General features: G+C 37.3%; 1 protein-coding gene across 4 annotated transcripts in view; it reads left to right on the top strand.

The window, feature by feature from the left end:
* LRP2 (LDL receptor related protein 2) overlaps window positions 1–22,879 on the top strand; it is a 128,036-nt gene that overhangs the window by 87,242 nt on the left and 17,915 nt on the right. For all 4 annotated transcript variants that reach the window (XM_027810692.2, XM_055718826.1, XM_027810694.2 and 1 more), the window contains 20 exons: window positions 349–468; window positions 1,406–1,537; window positions 2,469–2,670; window positions 3,128–3,423; window positions 3,929–4,445; window positions 6,373–6,525; window positions 6,976–7,146; window positions 8,386–8,609; window positions 9,010–9,187; window positions 10,102–10,298; window positions 11,874–12,119; window positions 13,004–13,132; window positions 13,828–13,947; window positions 14,524–14,640; window positions 14,906–15,022; window positions 16,421–16,558; window positions 17,344–17,466; window positions 18,418–18,546; window positions 20,537–20,668; window positions 21,649–21,780. In XM_027810692.2, the coding sequence (XP_027666493.1) occupies window positions 349–468; window positions 1,406–1,537; window positions 2,469–2,670; window positions 3,128–3,423; window positions 3,929–4,445; window positions 6,373–6,525; window positions 6,976–7,146; window positions 8,386–8,609; window positions 9,010–9,187; window positions 10,102–10,298; window positions 11,874–12,119; window positions 13,004–13,132; window positions 13,828–13,947; window positions 14,524–14,640; window positions 14,906–15,022; window positions 16,421–16,558; window positions 17,344–17,466; window positions 18,418–18,546; window positions 20,537–20,668; window positions 21,649–21,780 (3,573 nt within the window). The remainder of the gene's footprint in view (window positions 1–348; window positions 469–1,405; window positions 1,538–2,468; window positions 2,671–3,127; window positions 3,424–3,928; window positions 4,446–6,372; window positions 6,526–6,975; window positions 7,147–8,385; window positions 8,610–9,009; window positions 9,188–10,101; window positions 10,299–11,873; window positions 12,120–13,003; window positions 13,133–13,827; window positions 13,948–14,523; window positions 14,641–14,905; window positions 15,023–16,420; window positions 16,559–17,343; window positions 17,467–18,417; window positions 18,547–20,536; window positions 20,669–21,648; window positions 21,781–22,879) is intronic.

A 22,879-nucleotide genomic window follows, 5' to 3' on the forward strand; every position in this document is an offset into this window, starting at 1 on the left:
AATTAGTATATCAGACTGTGGTCATTTTCTTGTGCACAAATCTCCAAGTATAAACATAGAACGCATTTACGGTTGCTGCATGCAATCCAACTCTCGGGGCAAATTCTCTCTACTTATTAGCTGATATGTATACCCAAGGAGAGAATTAAGCCCATTTTTTTGCATACATCAGGCTAGTTTGTTCAATGAACTCTGCAGGTAGGCTGTGAAAAGACATCCTTCCTAGCATAATTTTTTCTCTTTCTTTTTTGGGGTCTGTTATATATTTGCATAACATTGACTCAAAAGCAACTTAAAACAAGTTGGAAAGGTAACAGAAATAAATCATATATGGGTTTTTTCTTGCAGTCTCACTGACTTGCACAAATAGTGAATTTCGTTGTACATCGGGGCGTTGTATTCCTGCTCATTGGTACTGTGATCAAGGAATAGACTGTGCTGATGGCTCTGATGAACCTGCCTCTTGTGGTAAGTTTACACTCAGAAGATATAACGTGATGGGATATGGGAAATCAATAGTTTCTCTTGTAGGCAGCAGCCTGGATCTAAACTAGGTGGAAAATAAGTATCTTCTGAGAGTCATTCACTGACTTTAAATAATGTGGGTCACTGAATAATTAAAATCTTAAATACTTAAAACTGTGTATGGAATATGAAGACTTTTAATTGTCACAATTGATTGCTCTTAATGTAATTATTTTTAATGTATAACCTCCTGTCTTTATAAGACTGTGATGGTGGTGAATCAAGTGACAAAAAGTGGCAAGTATTTTTATACTGTTTTGGATGTAAAAGCAGATGTTATGCTGTACAGGAATTGTGCATGCAATATTGCATTTGGGCAAAAAAGGAATGTGGGTTGCAGAGCAACATTGTTGACACGGTATGAAGTAGAGTATTGTAGTATTACAATAAGTAAATCCCCTATGTACAATAGAAACTGATAGTAATAAGCAGAGGAGAGGGGGATAAAGATGAAAAGTAATTTCCAGGGAGCAAGAGGAGGGGCTAACTGAAGTCACTGGAGTTTATATTACAACAGTCATTATTCTCACTGTAAAAGTTAGCATAACAAGGCAGAAGAAATTCTTCTATGATTTAAGCAGGGCTGGTAGTTCACTTTGCACATTGCTGGAGTTGCACCTTTAGTTTAAGAAAATGTCTTGCATTTATACCTTTTATATTTGTGTGTGTATATATATATACACACACCTTATATATATATATATATATATATATATATATATATACACACATACATACATACATACCTTAACTGTCTTAGGCTTAAGCTTCTATCTTACGTTTCACTGTCATAAGATTCTCCCTAAAATACCTTTCTTAGTAGATTTTCATGGCAGTGCAGGTTAGTTTAATGAGCAGAGTGACTGTGTTTGTTTTTAAGTGCCCCAAATGCGGACTTGTTCAAGTGACCAGTTCAGATGTGACGATGGAAGATGTATCCCAGCAACATGGATCTGTGATGGTGATAATGACTGTGGGGATATGAGTGATGAGGATCAAAGACATAATTGTGGTAGGTGTTTAATGCAGTAGATACTGTGCTTTGTTTGTTTGTCTTGTAGGCATTTTTTAGAAAACAACCAATTGCTAAACTCCTACCCTCTGCCAATTTTTCTATCCATAAAGGTGCAGATTAAGCATGAGATAAACTCTTACTGTACCTTCATTTTCATTATATTGAATTAAAATTGAATATTTTGCTGGTAAAAAAAGTATTTTTTCTGATTTTGTAATTACTCTTATTTGTTGAGTTCAAGTGGAGATATAATTAACCTGGGTTGTTTGTATGATTTGTGCAGCAATAGCAGCTTCAGTGGAGATACTCCCTGACTGTCACACAGACTGTTTTGTGCATATTAATAACCACATGGTTTTGGCCTAATTTCTTCAAAAATTAGTCAGCGAGATAAGCATGGCTGTTTAGAGGGTGAAAAAGGGAGTAAGGTTCACCAAGCCTGGTCCTGCTCCTTGAGTCTTTTAATAGTAGCTGGATACACTTGCAGTCCTTGCCCTTTTTAGCTGCAATGGTGCTCCCTCTGTTTTCTCCCTGGAGCATGGAATGCCTTGAAGAAAGCAGAGGATAGAGATACTAGGCTTAATACCTGTTCAGCTCCCAGGAAATCTGGCCAGACACATGAAGAGCTTATGCCGAGAATCCAACAAGCTCCAGAGTTCTGTACATACTAGCATTGCCTAAGGAATCCTAAAGTTCTTGGGCTCCCAGTCAGTCTCCATGAAGAGCAATGCTCAGTGAAACTTAGTGGGAATGCATATGAGTTTTGTATATGAGAGGGTACAGTGGTATCTGTCTCTGCACATGCAGCACAGCATGGCTTTATTGTGGATTACGGGAGGATATCCAGGCTGCGTGTGTGTGTGGCAGGGGAGGGTGTTTCATACACAGAGTATAACGTGGTGTATCAGCGAACATGTTTTTCTTTCAGCAAATCGCAACTGTACAGCAGCAGAGTTCACGTGCGCCAACAATCGACCCCCACTCAGGAGGTGCATTCCTCGGGCATGGATCTGTGATGGTGATGCTGACTGCAGTGATGCATTTGATGAACACCAGAACTGCACAAGAAGATCTTGCACAGAAAATGAGTTTACTTGTAGTAATGGCTTGTGCATACGAAACACTTACAGGTTTGTAACTACCTGAACCGTTGCAGAAATTCTCAAAATTCTGAAAGTGAAGGAGCTAATTCAATCTTTTTTTTCACACTATTTAGTTGTTAAGTAGATCTGCATATTGCAATGAAACTGTTTATCTGCTCTGCATTCAAGCATTAGTTTTCATTTGAAAATGCTCTGGAATTTTCTATTTTAATATTCCCAGTGCTCACCATTAGCATTTAATCCTTTTTATTGCGCCTAGTAACGTCTCCTGGGGTGATTCTGTTCAGCTTGTAATAGAAATGGGGAATACATGCAGGACTGGCAGGGTCAGACCCTATATAATATTAGCCTGGTTTCTGAAAGTGTCTTCCATTGGAGCCAATAATATCTGACCTTTGGAAATCGGGAGAGTATGTTTATCCATCTGCCCTAGAGATGGTGATTCTCTTCTTATATTTGAAAAAAAGTGTTCATTCTTCTTCAGATGTGACAGGCGGAATGACTGTGGTGATAGCAGTGATGAAAGGGGATGCATTTATGAACCATGTCAACAGCACCAGTTTACTTGTCAGAATGGGCGCTGCATTTCCAAGGCCTATGTCTGTGATGGCGATAACGACTGTGGTGATGAATCTGATGAGCTGGAACATCTCTGTAGAACACCAGAACCAACCTGCCCTCCCCATCATTTTAAATGTGACAATGGAAACTGCATTGAAATGGTTAAAGTCTGCAATCGGTTGGATGATTGCTTAGATAATAGCGATGAAAAAGGATGTGGTATGTGTAGATCTATTTGTACTGTCATAATTGAAAATGCTTAGGCAGCTTTAAAAAAATGAACTCAAGAGAATTGCTTTGATTAGTCATATCTATTCTATGGTTGTTTCTCAGAAGGATTATAAGAAATGTATATATCTATTTTTTTTGTTTTAATTAAATCATACTTATTATATACCATTTTAACAAACCGTGAAAATTAGCTAATTATATAAACTAAATATAGTTTATACATTGTTATATATTGCTCTTACATTTCCAAAATACACCACTCAAAAGTGTGTATTTTTCACTTGGTGTGTTTGGTGACAGACCTCAAAGGTGCTAGAATAATTTTAGATTAGATTAGATTATTTTTCTTGCTCTTTTATTACAGTAGCCTAGATCAATATTCAGTGTTTTCAGGGTGTAGCAGGGGAGAGAGGTGGAGAAAGGATGTTGGAAAATGACTGTACTACTTGCTCTGCTAGCTAGTTCCTTGAATAGAACTCCTTTCCTTCCCCAGGTATAAATGAATGCAGTGACCCTTCAATCAGTGGATGTGATCATGACTGTACGGACACACAGACAAGTTTCTACTGTTCTTGTCATCCTGGATACAAACTTATGTCTGATAAACGGACTTGTGATGATATTGATGAGTGCAATGAAACTCCATCAGTATGTAGCCAGATTTGTGAGAACACAGCTGGCTCCTACATCTGTAAGTGTGCCCCAGGCTATATCCGGGAGCCTGATGGAAAAAGTTGCCGGCAAAATAGTAATATCTCCCCATACCTTATTTTTAGCAACCGTTACTATCTGAGAAATCTCACAGCAGATGGTCAGTCTTACTCTCTCATTTTGCAAGGACTGAGAAATGTGGTGGCACTGGACTTTGACAGGGTGGAAAAGAGGTTGTACTGGATTGATGTGGGGAGGAAGGTCATTGAACGAATGTTCCTAAATGGAACAAATAAGGAGGCAGTGATAAGTGATGATGTACCCAACGGGGAAGGTATCGCTGTTGACTGGGTTGGCAGGTAAGAAAATACGTTTTTTGTCTTTCTGGGCTACTAAGGAAATGATGTGTGAGGGAGTTTATCTTGGGATTTTTCTCCCACTTCATATGGAATTCCCAATGAGTGCTGAAATAGTTTTGGATTGTGGATGCAGCGTTACACAACTGCTCTGGAATTGCTTATCAGCATCTAATACATTACATAACGCTTTCCTTTAATTGTTCTCATATCTAGTATACTGAGGTTATATCAGAGTTGGTTTCTCATCAATAATGAAGCAGTGCATATGACCCTTGGAAAAACTTGTTAGGAAACCATTAATAAATGGACTAGGCAAGCAGGCAGGTGGGATGTTACATGTGGCTATGGGGTAGGGGTTCTGAGCTTATGCATTTTATTTCTTTGCTAGCAGTTGTTGAGGTTGGGATGCAGGCTTCACTCTATGCATAAACAATATGTCAGAACAGATAACTAGATTCCAATAAAGTAATAATAAACATTAATGAAATTTAGCTCCTGTACCAATGCGAAAAGCACATTTCTTTTGCTCTTGAAAAATGCATCTTTAACTGACTGACAATCAATGTGATCCACATTGTTTGCTGTAAGGAGGGCAGTGTAAGGGTGAGGTAATTGGAAAACATGTTGCATTGTGGTGATTTTTTGAATTATATACTGCGTGTCAAAAAGTAGTCTGATTTACTCCCACAGAAACTCTGTCCTTATGTGGTGCCCTTTCTGACAATGTTCTTGGCTGTGTTTCATTAAGTTTTGCTTTCTGAGTGCAGTATTAGTATGAAAATTATAAATATCATGGATCAGACTGAAAAATAATGAGAATTGTTCAAAAAGTCACATTTGGAACTTCTATGAGAGTGTTTATATGAATATAATAGTTTTTATTTTTAAACCACTTTCTCTCTAAACCTAATGATAATTAATGTTGCCAGCAGTCTTAAATGCTTTATGATTCATGGACAGGTGAGGAAAGAAAAGCCCAATTTTAGCTGAAGTGTTCCTACTGTTCCATTACTAATACAGTTACTGAATTATTTCAGCTACCTTTAGTTATGTCCTCAGTCAATTTTTGTTTAGCTGTTTCAAAGGACAGTACAATGGTTGATAAGTTTTTCTGCTCATTTTCAGTACAGGGGGAGGACTGGAGGATGCCATGAGGTGCAGATTGGGGAAGACTACCTTCTATTCCCTTGTGGGAATGGTACTGCTGAGGGTGGTTTAGACAGAAGCTGTATCTGTCAAGCTATTTCTGGAACGACCCCGTGAATGCTGGAGCTGACCAGCTGTGCAGACAATTTCAAAGTAGCCTGCTGTAGTTCTAACTAAATTAAATGCTTTGTTTTGTTGCAGGCTTTTAAAAATCATTGCTTCAGCTTGCATGTTTTCTTTGATTACAGCTGTGTATAATTCCTAGGCAAAGTAATAGAAGCGTTAGAAATTTCTAGGTGAAGTTTAAATTGGACTATGGAACTGCTTAGGAATTTTCAAAGGAGAACCTGGCAACTATTCTACTTGTTTGATGAGAGCAGAGGTGGCAGTGTGGTGATTCTCTCCAGTACTTTACAGCCCTGGTCACAATCCATTGCACTGCACGTCTTTTCCTGCTCCTCTTCACTGGCCATTGTTGGTAGGAGAGGAAGGGAAGAGAAAGGGAGGTTAGGAATTTTTAGGCAAATGGCATATTATTACTCAATTGGGCAACTGAAAGTTTGAATTTGGCACCAATGACTGTGGATGCCAGAACAGCAGGAGTGAAAAAGGCAGTCTGGAGCATGGTGTAGAAGAGTTGTCAGTATGGTCTGTGTATTCTTCCTTTACAGTGGGTGTATTACTTCTAGGAGTAAAAAACCTGTGAAATTTAAGATGCTATGAAGCAAAATAAATTAAAAAACAGCAAATAAGAGTAAATAAATTAACTCTAAAATTTCAGAAAATTGTACTGGGTGGATGCCTACAAAGATTGTCTCTATGTCTCTGAACTTGATGGAAGATTCCGGAAAAAACTGGTGGATCAGTGTGTAGATGCCAACAACACTTTCTGCTTTCAGTACCCCAGAGCAATTGTGGTTCATCCAAAATATGGGTATGACATTTCAAGAGTGCTTTTCCTTTCTTTTCTGAATAGTCTTGCACTGTCTCTGAAAATTTGAAATAAATTTTGGCTGTCTACACTCAGATTTGCATGGCATTATATTTTAGTTGCGGCTTAGGAAAAATAGTATCTTATCTTTTTTAGGTATTTATGCAGGCTGTCAGATATCATTGAAAGTGGAATTTGGACAAGGAAGTTTTGGTTGCCAGGGTAAAAAGGTTGATGGACATCTGTGTGGTTTGTTAGATGGTGGGGCTGCCAGTTGCATTCTTTGAAGATACTTGTGATCACGCAATTGGCTGCTGTAGCAGTTAAAGCAACAAATTAACAGTTTTCTGCTTTAGTTCTGTTGCAGGAAACACTGTGTTTGAGGTGTGGTTTCTAATATTTACTTCAGCATATTTTTACAACAATCCTAACTATAAGTATTTATTTGGACAGGCAAATCTACTGGACAGACTGGGCAGATCGAGCCTATATTGGACGAGCAGGCATGGATGGCAAGGAGAAGACAGTAATTATCTCTACAAAGTTAGAGTGGCCCAATGGACTCACCATAGATTACACCAATGACAAGCTGTACTGGGCAGATGCCCATCTAAATTACATTGAGTAAGTACACAGAAATGAATAAAACAACTGAATAATTGCTTATGTTGGATTGCAGTGGTAACATTTATAGGTGCTGTAAGCATCCGTATGTACCCACTGGCTCTATAGGAAACCAGAGGCAGAAAGTCTGGAGTAGCAGGTGATATGAATCACTAGATGACACAGTAGCCTAGTTCATATCTTTGCTGGAAGTGGTCCAAAAATTATAGTGAAAAGATTCACAGTCTGTACTTGAATATGCAACTTCTCTGTACCTAAGCGTACAACCTGAACCAAAGCAAACTGAATATAAAATCACTGTTTTTTTCCTGATTCTCTTGTTTCTGCCTATAGATAGGTGTTGAGCTGTAACTAAACTAGTTACATGCTAATAAAATGGTATACAAAGCGTTAGAGTATCTTTGAACATTTGTCCATAGGTACAACATGGAATTTCTTGTTAGCACATGGGATTCTTTTGTGATTCAAGAAAAATCTATTAATTGCTTCTAGTGTTAGAAAATTTCCACTTAAATATCAGTAAAAGTGAGTAACTAGCATTCTGGTTCCTGTCAAGGTACTGAAATACTCAAAAAGCATTTCTCTGTATTTATATTAGTATATGTATTTTTATTAATATTGACATGTACATTTAGGTTTATATGTACTTCTATTCTTCTTTTCAGTAATTCTTCCAGCAGCCTTTTAAAAAATGTGTGTATTATTTATATGTATGTTTCTCTGTCTTGCTTTCTCTCTTGGATTTCATAATTTCTCCCTATAGCAAGGTGATAGTAAAAATACAAGATCTTATTGAAGATATCTCATCAGAGGAGGCTTTAAATCAGAGACAGGTAAAATCTAGGAATATGAGGCCTATTATTGTCTTGAGTGTTCCATTATTAGCAGTCGGAGTGATACAGGCAAGCTAGTCTCCTATGTTACAAAAATAACTTGCTGTAAGGCAGAAAATGTGCAAAATTTAATTGGACTAGCTGATATGCTTCTGTGGGAAGGCTTTACATTTTGGTGGCTGTTCCTCTATTCCGTTTATTTGCCTAAAATAACCTGGCTTACTTTCCTGCTTATCTTAAAATGAATTCCCTGAGGACGGTGCTCTATCAGTAGGGACTAAAGAAGCTTCAGTTCCACATGGTATGAACCTGGTCACCAATAATGAAGTACCATAAGCATGTATAATTAAAACGTGAGGATGTGTTAGTATTTATCTGAACGTTTCACACATATTTCTTTGTGTAGATACTCTGACCTGGATGGACATCATCGTCATGTGGTATATGATGGCACTTTACCTCATCCGTTTGCAATAACAATTTTTGAAGACACAATATATTGGACTGACTGGAACACAAGGACAGTTGAAAAGGGAAATAAATATGATGGATCAGACAGGACTGTTCTTGTGAACACCACACACAGGCCATTTGACATCCATGTTTACCATCCATACAGACAGCCATTTGGTGAGAAAACAGAATTGGTTTTGCATTTAGAGGGTCAGCTGTTATCTGGAAACTAATTGTAAAGGGTCTTAAGTGCACTCAGCTTTTAGCTTTGCTGAGGTGAATAAAATGCACAGAGCAAATGTAGTCCTCTACTTCATGCTTATAAATTGTCATTTTGAATAGCAATGACTGGAAATGCATGCTTTTAAATTAGTTTCTAAAACGTCATGGCTTAATAGCGTACATTTCCTGTATATGAAATCATATATAGTTCTTTCACTAAGTGCCTAGTTATCTAGGTCTTCTTTTTCAATGTATTACATCTTTTAATACAGTATTGGAGGACTTTATTGTAAATTGAGACCTTTGTGTCCTGGGATTTGCAAAGTATGGTAATATTTATTCTCTGTTTTACCAGTTAATAATCCTTGTGGCACCAACAATGGTGGTTGTTCCCATCTTTGTCTAATAAAAGCTGGTGGTCAGGGTTATTCCTGTGAATGTCCCGATAACTTCATGATAGTACAGTTTGGCAATACAGCCCACTGCCTTCCAATGTGCTCTAGCACCCAGTTTCTCTGTGCAGACACTGAGAGGTAAGTCCACTGCTGACAATCTTTTTTCAATGTCTTTTTAAGGATGTGTTTTACAGTATAGTCTCTTTCAAAGGGCATGAAATTAGGGTTTTCTTCTGCACTCACTATGAATTCGTGGTGTGCTTACAAAGACAAAGCCAGACAGTCTTCGATTTTGGAAAAATACTTCTAGACTCATTGTTTAAATAGTATTTTTTTTACTTCCTGTTGTATGACATCGCTAATGTAGCAAAGTTTGGGTTGTTAGAAACATGTACCTCCCAGAAAACATTTCCAGTTGAGTTCGTGAACCTGGAACCTTCTCTTTATTTTTTGTACATCTTTTACAACGTACCTGTTTCTGCCAAATATATGCTGTCAGTGGCCCAGGAAAGCCATTTAGCTGATGTAGGGGCATATTTCTGACCCTTTTTCTTGAGACAACAGGAGTGGAGGGAGAGGAATGGTGATATAAGAGCTACTGTGCTGATATTGTATCACTCTGTGTGGCAGATGTCCTTATTGGGTGGCCTTTTGAAGCAATGTTACATTGATAATCTCTAGTGAAATTCTTGTGGTAAAGTTCAGGTGAATTATTAAAATGTTACCTCATTAAAAATCCAGTTGAAGATTGATTTAAAAAGGATGAGAGATGGTTACCATAAATACACATAAAAATTAAATCCTCCTTGATTTGCTGTGAACTTTCTTCTAGAGGCCCACCAATATAATCTGTTCTGGTGACAGTATTGTGGCATATTTTTTTAGCATTTGACATATGAAGTGGAAGACATGACATTCAAGACGTCTTGAAAGTCTCAAGAAATAACACTGAGGCAAAACTCTCTTATGTGCTGTAAAAAGATGGTTGTGTAATGACTGTATATCTGTAGAGACACTTCCTAAACAAAGAAAACGCTGTTTTCTCTTTGTAGGTGTATTCCTATCTGGTGGAAATGTGATGGGCAGAGGGACTGTCGAGATGGCTCTGATGAGCCCCCTACCTGTCTGCACCGATACTGTCCGGTTGGTCAGTTTCAGTGTAATGATGGGAACTGCACAAGTCCACATTTCCTGTGTAATACCCAGCCAGATTGCCATGACAGATCAGATGAAGATCCTGTACTTTGTGGTATGTTACAACTAATAAATTCAGGTGTTTTGCAGGACAAAACTTATAAACTATATATAAATTTCAGAATCATTATCTTTTTTTCGCAGATGAAGAAGTGAGGTAGACAGATGCAGTCTTTTCTAGTCTTGCACCTGCTACAGCAGTTCACCTCAGTGCAAAAGCAGGGTAGAGGAGAGCAAAAATGTACTATATCAAAATTTAACATTTTCTACACCTTTGGGACAGATTTGAACTAGTGTAAATTACAATCTGAGGTATAAAATACTAGAATCAGGACACACTTTGTTTTGTTCTCAGTAAAGTATACTGAGTATGAGGAACTTAAGGCCTTCCTAATGCCCAGGTCAGTCTACCACGTATGTTCATTTTCTTTGTATTCTAGAGCTTTATGTAATGGGACAAAATTATTTCACCCTCTGCATTGCACAAAATCCAGTGCATGTGAGATTTTTTTTTTTTTTGAGAGCTGTTTGTGATGGCAGTATTTTAGAAATGTAGCCTAATTATGCTTGTGGAATAATGTTGCTTCCTTAAAAACTTGTTTTATTCCTCATACTTCTATCTAATTTTAAAAATCACATCCTTAGTTCTCTTTTTGTAAATAATGTAGTTCTGGTAGTTGCAAGCTTAGTAATACAGAGGGGAGGTGGTGGTGGGGAGAGCAGTGTGGTTGTATAATTGGTAGTTTCACTGCCTTCCATTAGCAAAAGGTTTCTAACAGTGACAGAATTAAATAGAATGTCAGTTTTACCTGAGTTTCAACTAGCTAATCTCTTAAGTGTGGCACAAGGGAATATTAAATAAGTAAAAATGTGGCAGCTGCATAATTTGTCACCAGTTTTAATATATACTAGGTACAATAAAAGTCAGTTTAGGTCTACATAATTCCTTCTGCTCATCACCTTGTGCATGGGAATAGAATCCTTTAGTCTAGAAAATGTATGGAAATTATACTGTTTCCCCTTGAACATTTTGGCAGTATATGTAAACAAGCAGTAAGGTATGTCCAGCGAGACATTCATAGTCTGGAAGAAGAGATCAGTGTTGGCTCCTGTTTTCATAGGCCTTCAGAGCTCCCCCAGTTTGCCAGCACTGCTGACATCAGCTTCCAGTGCTTTGCCCTTTTGGAACAGAGGCTGTACATTTATAGGTTGTGAAGCTGATATTAGCATGGTCTTCTACTAAGTTTTCTGGCATGTTCATTCATAGTCAGAGGAACAGGCTCATCAGGCAATATACATCTAAGTTGGTAGCATGGCAAGAGCCACAATGTCACTTAGCTCCTCTACAAAGTGGCTGGGAGCCCCTGCTTCAATCATGTTTGACTGTTGGATTTACTTCCCTTTGCTATAGGAGAAGATACTATTTGTCTTGCTCCTAGAAAAGTGTAGAGCCTTAGTGAGCTTGTCTGAAGATGCATGTAGGAAATGTGCCATGTGACGTTAGAAATCTGTACCTTAGCTGGACAAGTAAACTCAAAGTTTTAAATTTTTACTGACTTTGTTTTTAACTTTTGCTGTAGACATAACTGCTTAAGTTTCAGTATCCTAACAACATTTTGTATTGTTTCAGCTAATCACCAGTGTGAAACTCATCAGTGGCAGTGTGCCAATAAACGATGTATCCCAGAAGCCTGGCAGTGTGACAGAGAGGATGACTGTGGTGACAACTCAGATGAAGATAGTACTCACTGTGCCAGTAGAACCTGTCCTCCAGGCCAATTTAAATGTGATAATGGCCATTGCATCCCACAGTCCTGGAAATGTGATGTGGATGATGATTGTGGTGATAACTCTGATGAGCCATTCCACGAATGCAGTAAGCACACAGCTGTAGTAAGCTACCTATATTGTAGTGCACCAAAACCAGGAAACTACATTACTTAATTTTCCTGGTTGAAAATTTATTGGAAAGGAATGTTTTCTGCAAGCAAATTGCAGTCATGCAGTAAAGAGTGTTAGAAAACATAGAGGCTATGAGATAATTTGCTACTTATACTTGAAGGGGAGAAAGCTTAATTATGCTGGCCAGATTACCAAGAACTGGCAACATCTCACTCTGGCTTGCTTGATGCTTACAGCATCCTCTGCTTGGACCCTAACAACACTTTGTGAGATATGCACATATATTGCCTGTGTGGAAACAGTGAATGAGAGTTCACCAATTTTTACCTTGTTCCACTTTGGAGTATGACATATGTCACACTTTTTACAAAAACAAAGTAAAGTTTCATTTCTTGAAGCTAACATGATTTGGAACCAAGCTTACAAGGAGAACAAATGCAGAGCACAGTCTAGACTATGTTTAACAGCAGGATTTTCCCATGTGCTGCAGCACATGACTCACCGGCGTGTGGAAGAACTTCTGGCCAAATTTTGCCATCTGAGGACAAGCTGCCTCCTCTGGCTTCCAGTTTTGGGACTTCTGTTACCAGCTCTAAAAACTTCAGGGAAAAGTACATCAAATGTCATTTGAACCTTTCATGGGTTTGTAGCGCATGCAGAATATAAGCAGCATAGATTGGAAAAAATAGTAAAAACAGATACATTTAATGCTTGGTATTTTACAACACTAAAGTTAGCAGAGAGCTCTTTTTAGTAAAAATAATTGACTATAAATAGTAACAGATTTTGAAAGGCAGAATAGCAAGGAGGACGGTTCAATGGCTAAGTTACACTAATTTTGACAACTGCCTCTTTCAGTGGGCCCGGCCTATCGGTGTGACAATCATACGCAATTCAGCTGTAGAACCAACTACCGTTGCATACCACTGTGGGCAGTGTGCAATGGGAATGATGACTGCAGAGACAACAGTGATGAACAAGGCTGTGGTATGTTTGGCAAAGAAGGACATTTCAACATAACTTTGTACCTAAACCATTTCTCCAATTAACAAATGCCTTGATTTTCTGAAGTCTTCAGAAATAATGTACCTGGACATATTTTGTTTGATAACAGTTAATTACCCTGGTGGCTGTTTGTCTTCAGGAAAAATTCTGTGTGCAGCAATTCATTGTGCAGCTCACATATTTATGAGCTCTGAAGATTTATTTTGACTGATATGTCATCAAATGAAACAGGAAATACTGCTACTTAAGCTGAACTCTTTTAGCCAATTAAAATTGTCAGTGTGTTATACATTTTAGTTAATTTACCTCCTATGCTGGTGAAACCATTGGTATGGGAAGTATGATGATGCTTTCCCAGACCCTCATATTTGTGCTGAAAACTCTCATGCACTTAAAAGCTTAGAGGACATTGGATAACTATATTAGAACCAGAAAAGACTTGAAACTGTAACACACCATGAGATCAAGATGATGTTCTTTGACAATACCAAGTTTACCTCTTTGTGTTTCCATCTCAGTTTTATGTAATTATTTCAACTGTTTCTTAATTAATTCGCTATTACTTGGCCCAGTTTGAGGCAAAAACATCTTTACTTCCATTATCTTGTGTGCATTCTGTCTTAACGAAAGACTCTGCTAATGTGTACTGTTTCATTGGCAAACTGTCTACACTGCAGAGGAGATGACTTGCAGTCCTTTTGGAGATTTCCGTTGTGACAACCATCGATGTATCCCACTGCGCTGGAAGTGTGATGGAGATAATGACTGTGGAGATAACTCTGATGAGCAGAAATGCAGTGAGTTCTTTTTTGGCTGTCATGGTATAGTCCATCTTTTGGCTTAACTGTTGTTCGATTTCTTATGACAATGGGACAGACAGCTCTGAACTGCAACCATTCCATTGTTTTACTCTACAGCCTGTCTTTTCTTTGCTGAAATACCATGGTGATGTCACAATGACACATTTTGGGTACATAAAACCACTGATAAATCCGTCATCACAATAAGACAAATTGTTACCCACTAAGTGACATTTGAATTCTGCCCTGTGTACAAATTTAGTACATCCTTAAACAAGGAGAGTGGATCTTTTTTCTTCTGATTTGAAATAAAAATTACTGTATAATTCTGTGATGAAATAAAATACACAATGAATTTCCTTCTTTCTATTTTAAGAGGGACATAAAATGTTTAACATAATTGAAGTGTATGGGCAAAGGGGAGAGAGGATGTTGTTTTAACATAATTTTGGTTTAACGGTTATGCCATATTATCTGCCCATATTACTCTTGTCTGGTTTAATGAGACGGCTGTGAATGTTTAAATCTACATCTGGGGAACCTTTCATTTTTGTATGTTCACTTTAAATGAAGGTCCTCGTGAATGCACAGAAAGTGAATACCGTTGTGACAATTTGCGCTGCATACCTTCCCGGTGGATCTGTGATCATGATGATGACTGTGAAGACAATTCAGATGAACGTGACTGTGGTTTGTATTTTCTGGATGCTACCTCTTACATGTTCACACTTTCGTTTCTGATGTGATTAGTTATTCTGCAAAATGATCTTTTATGGGAAGCATCTTTAATGAAGTAATGTTGACCTGATCAGTCATTCCACCAAAAGTAGAGGGTACCACGGTTTTAATGGTCTGGGATTTTGCAGTCTTTTTAGGATGATGTTCTCAAAAAGTAAACACTTTATCTGGATTTGAACAAGAAGACATTTCAACAGTTAATTCTGAATCTTTTCAGAGCTGAGGACCTGCCACCCAGGTTATTTCCAGTGTGATAGTGGGCACTGTGTTGCAGAGCGCTTCAGATGTGATGGAAACGCGGACTGCCTTGATTTCTCCGATGAAGCAACTTGTCGTGAGTTTCAAGCTTTGCAGTTGGTGCTCATTGAGCTCACTTCCACAAAGATTTGCACTTTCTCGCTCTTTAAGTGAGATGACTCCTTAGAGGTACAGAATTCTGCAATACTTGGTGATATCAGTAAAAATTCAGGATAAGTATAATATTCTGAATCTACTTTTTAATAAAACTGTGAGTCGCCATCTCTTACACTGATTGTAAACACATTCCTAATGCCAGGAAATTTGTGTTTACAAGGTCCAGGAAAAGATACACGTGTGACTGAATTAAATTTTTTTTACTATCCAATGGACACTGCAATATCCACTATTTCAACTGTAGTGTATTCTAACAAGGTTCTGTAATGGGATTGTTTTTTATAATGCTCAAAGGTGTGTATAGTTTCCTAAAGCATCAGTGAAGCCAAGAAAATAAGATACTTTTCTGTTTCTGTCTTCCTTCTGTGTATTGATTTACTGTGAAAACATGCCTGTACACTATAGTTTATGTGAAGCTGCAGCTCCAGCTGTTACCCAGAAAGTATTGTTCCCGGTTGGAATGAAAATAGCACCTCTGTGCTCTCTGTGCTGACTGACATTGGCTTTTTAGGTGATATTGAAGCATTGGTTCTGACTTATACATTCAAATGATTTCAGGTTTCAGTACACAGGAGAATTACTGTCTCTTCAAGTTGGTATCAGGGCAGTTCTGTATGCCTTCCAATGTACTTAATTTTAAAAGCTGTGCTTTAAGTATGAAGGGGAATCTGAACAGTAGGACCATAATTCTTCTGACAGTAGCCACATCCTGGAATGTGCCTTGCAACAGTTAATCTCTCAGAACTCGGGTTACATAACATTTGGCTATTCTTGGAGGAAAAAGTGTATGAGAAGCCATTGAAAGGGCAATGATATAGTTCATTTATGTAGGTTATAAGAGTCATATTTTTGGTTTCTCTTTGTTCTAGTTCAGTTTTTTCCACAGTTTTTAGGGGAGTATTTTTTTACTATACCAATGTGAGTCCTTTTGTAATTAGTTATCTTAGATACTTTTTCAGCTATTCACATTTGGTGCCTATGACATTATTTGCCTTTATTACTGAAACTAGATTTTTCAGTAACAGATTCAAGTAGTAGTTGTTAAATTAATGACATTTTATTTTCAGAAGTTTCTAGGAGTAACTTATGTTGTTTTATTATTCATTCAAACCTGACTTAATTAGGTTAGAGCTACCAAGAAGTCCTCAGACCTTGCAGTCTGTTGTTGTTGGAGATCTTTGCAGTGCCTCATACTTTATCTCCTACTATGGAGAGAAGGGTATTGAAAAAATAATGTAGGGTAGGGCTGAATAATTTTCAGGAAAGCCTACAATTTCCATTGTAAATGAAAATGTCGTAATCCTTTACTTTTCTTCAGCAACACGGTATCCTAATGGTACATACTGTCCGCCCATGCTGTTTGAATGTAAAAACCATGTCTGTATCCAGCCATACTGGAAATGTGATGGTGACAATGACTGTGGAGATGACTCTGATGAAGAACTTCACCTTTGCTGTAAGAGAGAAAAATTATATTAAAATGAACAATATGCATAATAAAATATCTTATTACAATATAGAAAACAATCAGAAAATAAATTTTAAATATTTTATTTTCACTGGAGATTCTCACAGACAATTCAGGATGAATGCTGAGAATTTTGCTTCATATGCAAGTTCACTTCATCCTCCTACAGTATGTTTCTCACTGCTTTGCAGATGTTTGTATATGTAGTTGTAAAAGTAGGGAGAAACATATCAAAGAGAGAAGGACACTATTCCACATTTTCAAGTTGGTTATCTAAAATCAGAGCATCAGTTTGCAATTAAAGGTTAATACAGATAAACATATTCTCCAAGGTGCTGAGCTTTTAAGGTTATCAGTATAGTCAGAACATCTTTGTAAATATGGTTGAGGAGTCCTGACTTCAGCTCCAAAAATGAATTGTTTGAAGTACTACTTAAATTTTTGTCAGTTGTGCACTATAGAGCCACTTAAATAGCATGATGGTTTTTCAGTCAGTTTACTTCATAAACAAATCTAGAAACCTCAGTGTTAAATGTAGTCATAGGATATGCCTTTGGCCAAAGATGATGCACTGTCTTCTGACAAAAAATGTCTAATATCCTAACATAGATCACCAAAATGTGAGGAAAATATTCTTTTGGGTCTGAATGCTTCCACACTTTTTAAAATATGGGAAACCAGATAAATGTTACCAGATAAAAGCGATAGGGATAATTTGCAACTCAATGGCATGAGGTATCAAAGTGTAACTGTCTTGGTCTCTGTGATTTCAGTGGACATTGCTTGTGATTCTCCATTCCGTTTCCGATGTGAAAACAACCGCTGTATATATAGTCATGAGCTGTGCAACCAGGAGGATGACTGTGGAGATGGAAGTGATGAGAAAGAGGAACACTGTATGTTTACACCAAACTGAGCAGCAAATTCAGTAACTGTGATGTGCTTAATGTTTAATTATGCCAAAGGACTATAGAAATGTCAGAATGAAACATGAATTGTGAAAACTAGAGCTCAGTATGAAATAATTTGAACCATGATTATTGGTACTACATATTTACAGCTCTCCATACAAGTAGCAAAAGTCAGCAAACCTTTGTCTGAAAAGTACAGAGCATGATTTTCAAAATAATATTGTATTTTATGAGGAGCAGCAGCTAACTTATGTCAACTTATTATGAACTCCACTTAAAATAGGAAAGAAGAAAGAGTTTGACTGTATCATAAAATGAGGATGAGATGAATAGCTGGGACTTTTAAAATGGAGAAACGGGTAGTTTGTATTTTTGACACTGTTATGCACATAGTAACAGTGTTGATATTTAGGCCCAAATCCTGCGAAAGCTCTTTTAATATTCAGTATGTTTTTGCTCTCAGATATCTTATGTAGTTCTCATTGACTATGTTGATTTTTCTATTATTGAGTTTAATAATACCTTTTTGTTGCTTAATAATATTATTTACTAGCTTTATTGTACAATATTCTTAAAGCTGGTAGTTTACTAATATCCTGATAGTCTCTTGAAGTCTGCAGTAGATGTATGAAGTATATCATTAAAGGATAGTAATAGATTTGGACTATTAAAAAGAAAGTTCAATCAACTATTAACAAGAATAATTTACCTTCTCTCTTCATAAAATGGAGGGGCTTCTTTCAGTTCACGGGAATGTGACTAGAAGTCATGAGGCCTCACTTATAGTTCTAGATTTACTACGGACTTCCAAAGTCACTCTAGTTGTTATTTTACCAGATTGCATCAGCTTCCTCATTAACAGTGTAGAATAATGCTGTGTGTTGCTACTGTGTAGCTGAAACTGTGACAGAGGGGTGGATCTCTTCTCAACTGTAGGTAGAGAACCAACCCCAAGACCTTGTACAACTGAAGAATTCAAGTGCAGTAATGGAAATTGCATTCCTCTACATTATGTTTGTGACAATTATGACGACTGTGGAGACCATTTTGATGAAATGGGCTGCAGTAAGTAATATTAATAGAATACAAAAGTATAATGCTATTGAAATAAAAATGTCTGAAATGTTTCTTCTTGAATAGCATACTAATAAGTATTGATTTTTTAATTAGCCTGTGCTAGGATCATCCAGTTAGACATGACAATATTTTCTGTTTTCCTTCTTTTGGGGTATTTAAAAGATGTGTAGATGTGACACATAAGGACGTGGTTTAGTGGGATTTGGCAATGTTAGTTTTATGGTAGGATTCAATGATCTTAAAGATCTTTTCCAACCTAAAAGATTCTATGAAATTCAGTGCTCTGAACAGTCCTTTTTAGGCTTAGAGTGCACATCACAGAAAAGGGTTTCATCATGGTTTTGATCTTGTTTTGAAATGGGTTACATTATGGAGGCAAGAACATCTGGACATTTACATTATAATTGCAATAGGCCAACCTATGAAGTATTCATAGTCAGACTCAACTGGTGTAGGTTGCTTAGTGCTCTTAAGTACTGTGAGATGCTTCTCTTTTCCTGCTTACAGACATGACCATGGAATTCCATAAGGATAGCCAGTCCAACCCTCTAAGATCCTCTGTGCAACTTTTATTAACTATGCATCATAAACTTACTAGCATCCTGTTAGATGCAAAAGCTTTGGCTTGAACTTTGAGGCAAGAGAGAACATTCTCATGGAATCTGAAAAAAAAAATCCTAACTTTTTGTATCAATATGTAGACAGCTGCAGAGTGACAATATGAACATGTACTTGCAACTTCAATTCGTCAGGCTTTGATAGCTTCAAGTGAAAGTGTGCCAAATGATGCACTGGTGATTTACAATCCAGCATGCAAAATGCAGATAACTGGGAAGCCTATAGTGCAGTCCATTTTAAAGCAGCTGGTTTCTCTGTTTCACCTACTGTCCCAATGGTCTTTAGGTAATATAACCTAATGCAATGACTTGACAAAAATGTAAAAGTATAAAAGGGATATGTAACAGTGCAAAACAGACACCTTCTGGCAGTCAGTGTTCTATTCTTTGGAGATAGATGTGAATGCAGATCAGGTGGTAACATTTGTTGCTTTCCCAACATCAAATACCCGTGTTATAAAGAAAACAGAATATTTGTGTGTGTGTGTGTGTGTATGTACAATAAGTTTATGCTTCTACAGGTATATGAAATTGAGCTGTTTAAACTTAATTTAATCAGCACTGGATATGTATGTGTAAAGGAAATAATCAGCTTTAATATAATGTCTGTTCCGTACATCTATACCTTTTTCTTATGCTCTGTCAATAAACATGTATTATTCATATTTTCTACTTTTATAACAGAGTTGAATTTAAAAGTATTTTGTGTATATGTAGAGTATGTCAGAATTGGTAGAATTCTGTATGTACTTACATTGTCTGTTACAGAGTATCTATTATTCGTGGCTTGCCTTTTCAATTATGGACATGTTTTAAAGGGCAGTGCATTCTCTGCAATGACCTGTATTGACTTCATTAGCTTTTAGATTAGGTACAGCATGAACAAGCTGTCATCTTCTCTCAATTTCCAGCTATAGATAATGTAGGGCCTGTGTTATGTATGATAGCGATTGAGAACACTTTTTGTTTACTGATAAAAAAAGCTCTGGGTAAGAAAGAGGTGGGCTGGCAAAGGTAGGATTTAGTCAAATGCCTTAGTTTCTGCAGTTGCTGGTGATTGGTGGTTATGTAGAATGCCATTTCTCTTAAGGAAGGTGAGCTTTGATGGTTATGGCTTTTATCATGACCCTGTCTAGAGACTGAACTTAACTGGCAGCTGTGTTGACATGTAGTTAGTTATGCCTTAGAGAATACATGTTCACATTAATTGAGTTTCAGTTAGAAAAAAATGAAAGAAAACTGATCTTGTCTACCTGAAAACCATTTAAAATCATAATAATGATCAAAATTATGACACCTTTATCACTTCATTTTTATATTATAATTGTATAATTTACTTTCTTTCTTCCCCCCACCCCCAGATCCTGGAACAGAGCGAACTTGTGCAGAAAATATCTGTGAACATAACTGTACCAACCTGAATGAAGGAGGCTTTATCTGTTCCTGTAGACCAGGGTACAAGGCCAGTGAAACTAACCGAAACTCCTGTGATGGTATTTTCGATCTTCTAATCATCTTCTCACTGATAAGCGTTCAGTAACCTGTTACTTAAACGTTTCAATGTGATAACCCATTTTGCATTCTAGAACAGTTTTTATACATTTAGCAGATGCTTCCTAAAAAGTTCTGCTGCTGAATCATGTTTTCTAACATGCAGGCCTCACTCCACAAAGAACTGGCTCCACAGTTTGGACTTATTTTAAACTTTTGGTGGCTGTGGGTTTATGTTTTTGCTTTACTGTAGATAAGCGTTGTCATATCCTTGCAATCTGAGGGACAGAAATTTCCTGTTGTTTTTTTTTTTCTCTCCTTACTGAAAGAAAACTTACTGAAGGTTATAGTGTCCTTCTGTCCTGCTCCAAAGCAGACCTACAGTAAAGGTTCATTGTACCATATTTTTATCCCGGTTATATGCAGATAAACTATGGTGCAGAGTCTACCCAAAGGCCATTGTTTGTGGTTGTGCTTTATAGTACCTTCACAGGTACCATTTCAGTATGTTTTGATGACAACACTTTGTTGCTCCCAGCTCTTGTTAGACAATATGTGTAGTTTTATTAAGGATGATCCAAGACCACCTTTTCCTTTCCTTGCTGCTGATATTGTTTCTGAGGACTCGGTATCTTTGCTTCAGCATTTCAAGAAGACTTTGCTTCTGCATCTCACTGTAGTTGTGCCTCATCTTTCGTCTTGGTGATTTGACATGAAAATACATGATCAACAATGTCTCTCTGAAAAGCAATCTGATAAGCAGGAGCAATGCAGTTATTAGCCATCTGTAGTTAGTTATGTTAGACAGCAGATGAGTGATGAGGAGTTCTGTTAGGTAACAGATGCTGATGTGACTTATTAGGTCACTGATCTTCTAGAGTATGTGGGGAAGGGACAAACTTACCACTTCATGGAGTAAAGGTGACCAGCATGCAGAAGAAAGAGATTAAGTTCTAATAATTTTTTCTCTACTTATGCCTAGATATTAATGAGTGTGAGATCTTTGGGACATGCACCCAGGACTGCAAGAATTCCAAAGGAAGCTATGAATGTTTCTGTGCAGATGGCTTCAGGTCTGTGGGTGATCAACAAGGGAAACAGTGTGCAGCTAATGGTATGTTAACTGATAGCAAGATTGATTGCTACCTGTAAAGAGCAAGTGGAGTATAGCAACTTAATGAATATAATCCTCTCTTCTTTTAGGAAGGGGATAATGAAAACCAAACATTATTCTGTAACGTATTATTATCTGTGTATTCTGCCCATTCCATAATCAAGAACAGAAGTGCTCATCTCTGCTTCCAATTGTAAACATTAAAAATATTATCTTGATTTGGATACCTGCCTGCCTTTCTCTTCAAGGGCTCCGCAAACAAAAACCTGCTTATCCTGTGGTTGTCATCAGGAGGAAATTAATGTTGCCTGTTCCTGAAGTTTAGGTTTTCTCGACAAAATAATGCATCAGAAGAAAGTTGCATTAAACTGGTACAAATCAAAGGCAGTTTGATGACAGATCGACACTGATTGTTCATGGACTGATGCACACAAATGGGACTTTTGGCCAATGTCAGTCATTAGCTTGTTATCATACCTTAGTGCAGTGCCTACAGTACGTGAACAGTCATTGATTAGTAGAGAGTTGATTCAGAAAACAATAGTAATAGAATAGTAATAATAAAGAGTTGAAGAAAACAGAAAAAAGTGACAATGCAGCAGTATTAGATAAAAGACAACATTGTATTTAGAAAAGTACTTACACTTTAACAGCTTTAAGAGATACATGGTAGAAATATGGTGTGCCTAGTCAGATAGTAAAATCTTCAAAACAGAATGCCTGTGAACAAAACTGTGTGCTGCTAGAGGTTTTGAAACCTGAAAATCATTTGTAATATGAGAAGTGATAAAAGAAAATTATGTCTTCAGGTTTCTGGTCAAGGGACCTAACTCAGCAAATATTTACCGTTGAGCATGAGACTGGAAATACAAGAGGGCATTTGCACCTGAGTTTCTACCTGGCTGCCTTTTTATGTGCCTGTGTCAGAAGTCTAGTTCTTTGAAACCCTTCTTCATAGGCTTTATTCAGGAAGCATGTAGACACCTAAAGTTTTAAAGGCTAAATGACAGAAGATAACATGACTGTAGCTGATAACATCATGAAATTTGTTGTGCTCAAAGTTCTATGTATGCTCAGAACTCTGCTGCTCCTTATAGGA

This window comes from Falco cherrug, chromosome 8 (genome assembly GCF_023634085.1).
Source record: "Falco cherrug isolate bFalChe1 chromosome 8, bFalChe1.pri, whole genome shotgun sequence".
Lineage (NCBI taxonomy): Eukaryota > Metazoa > Chordata > Aves > Falconiformes > Falconidae > Falco > Falco cherrug.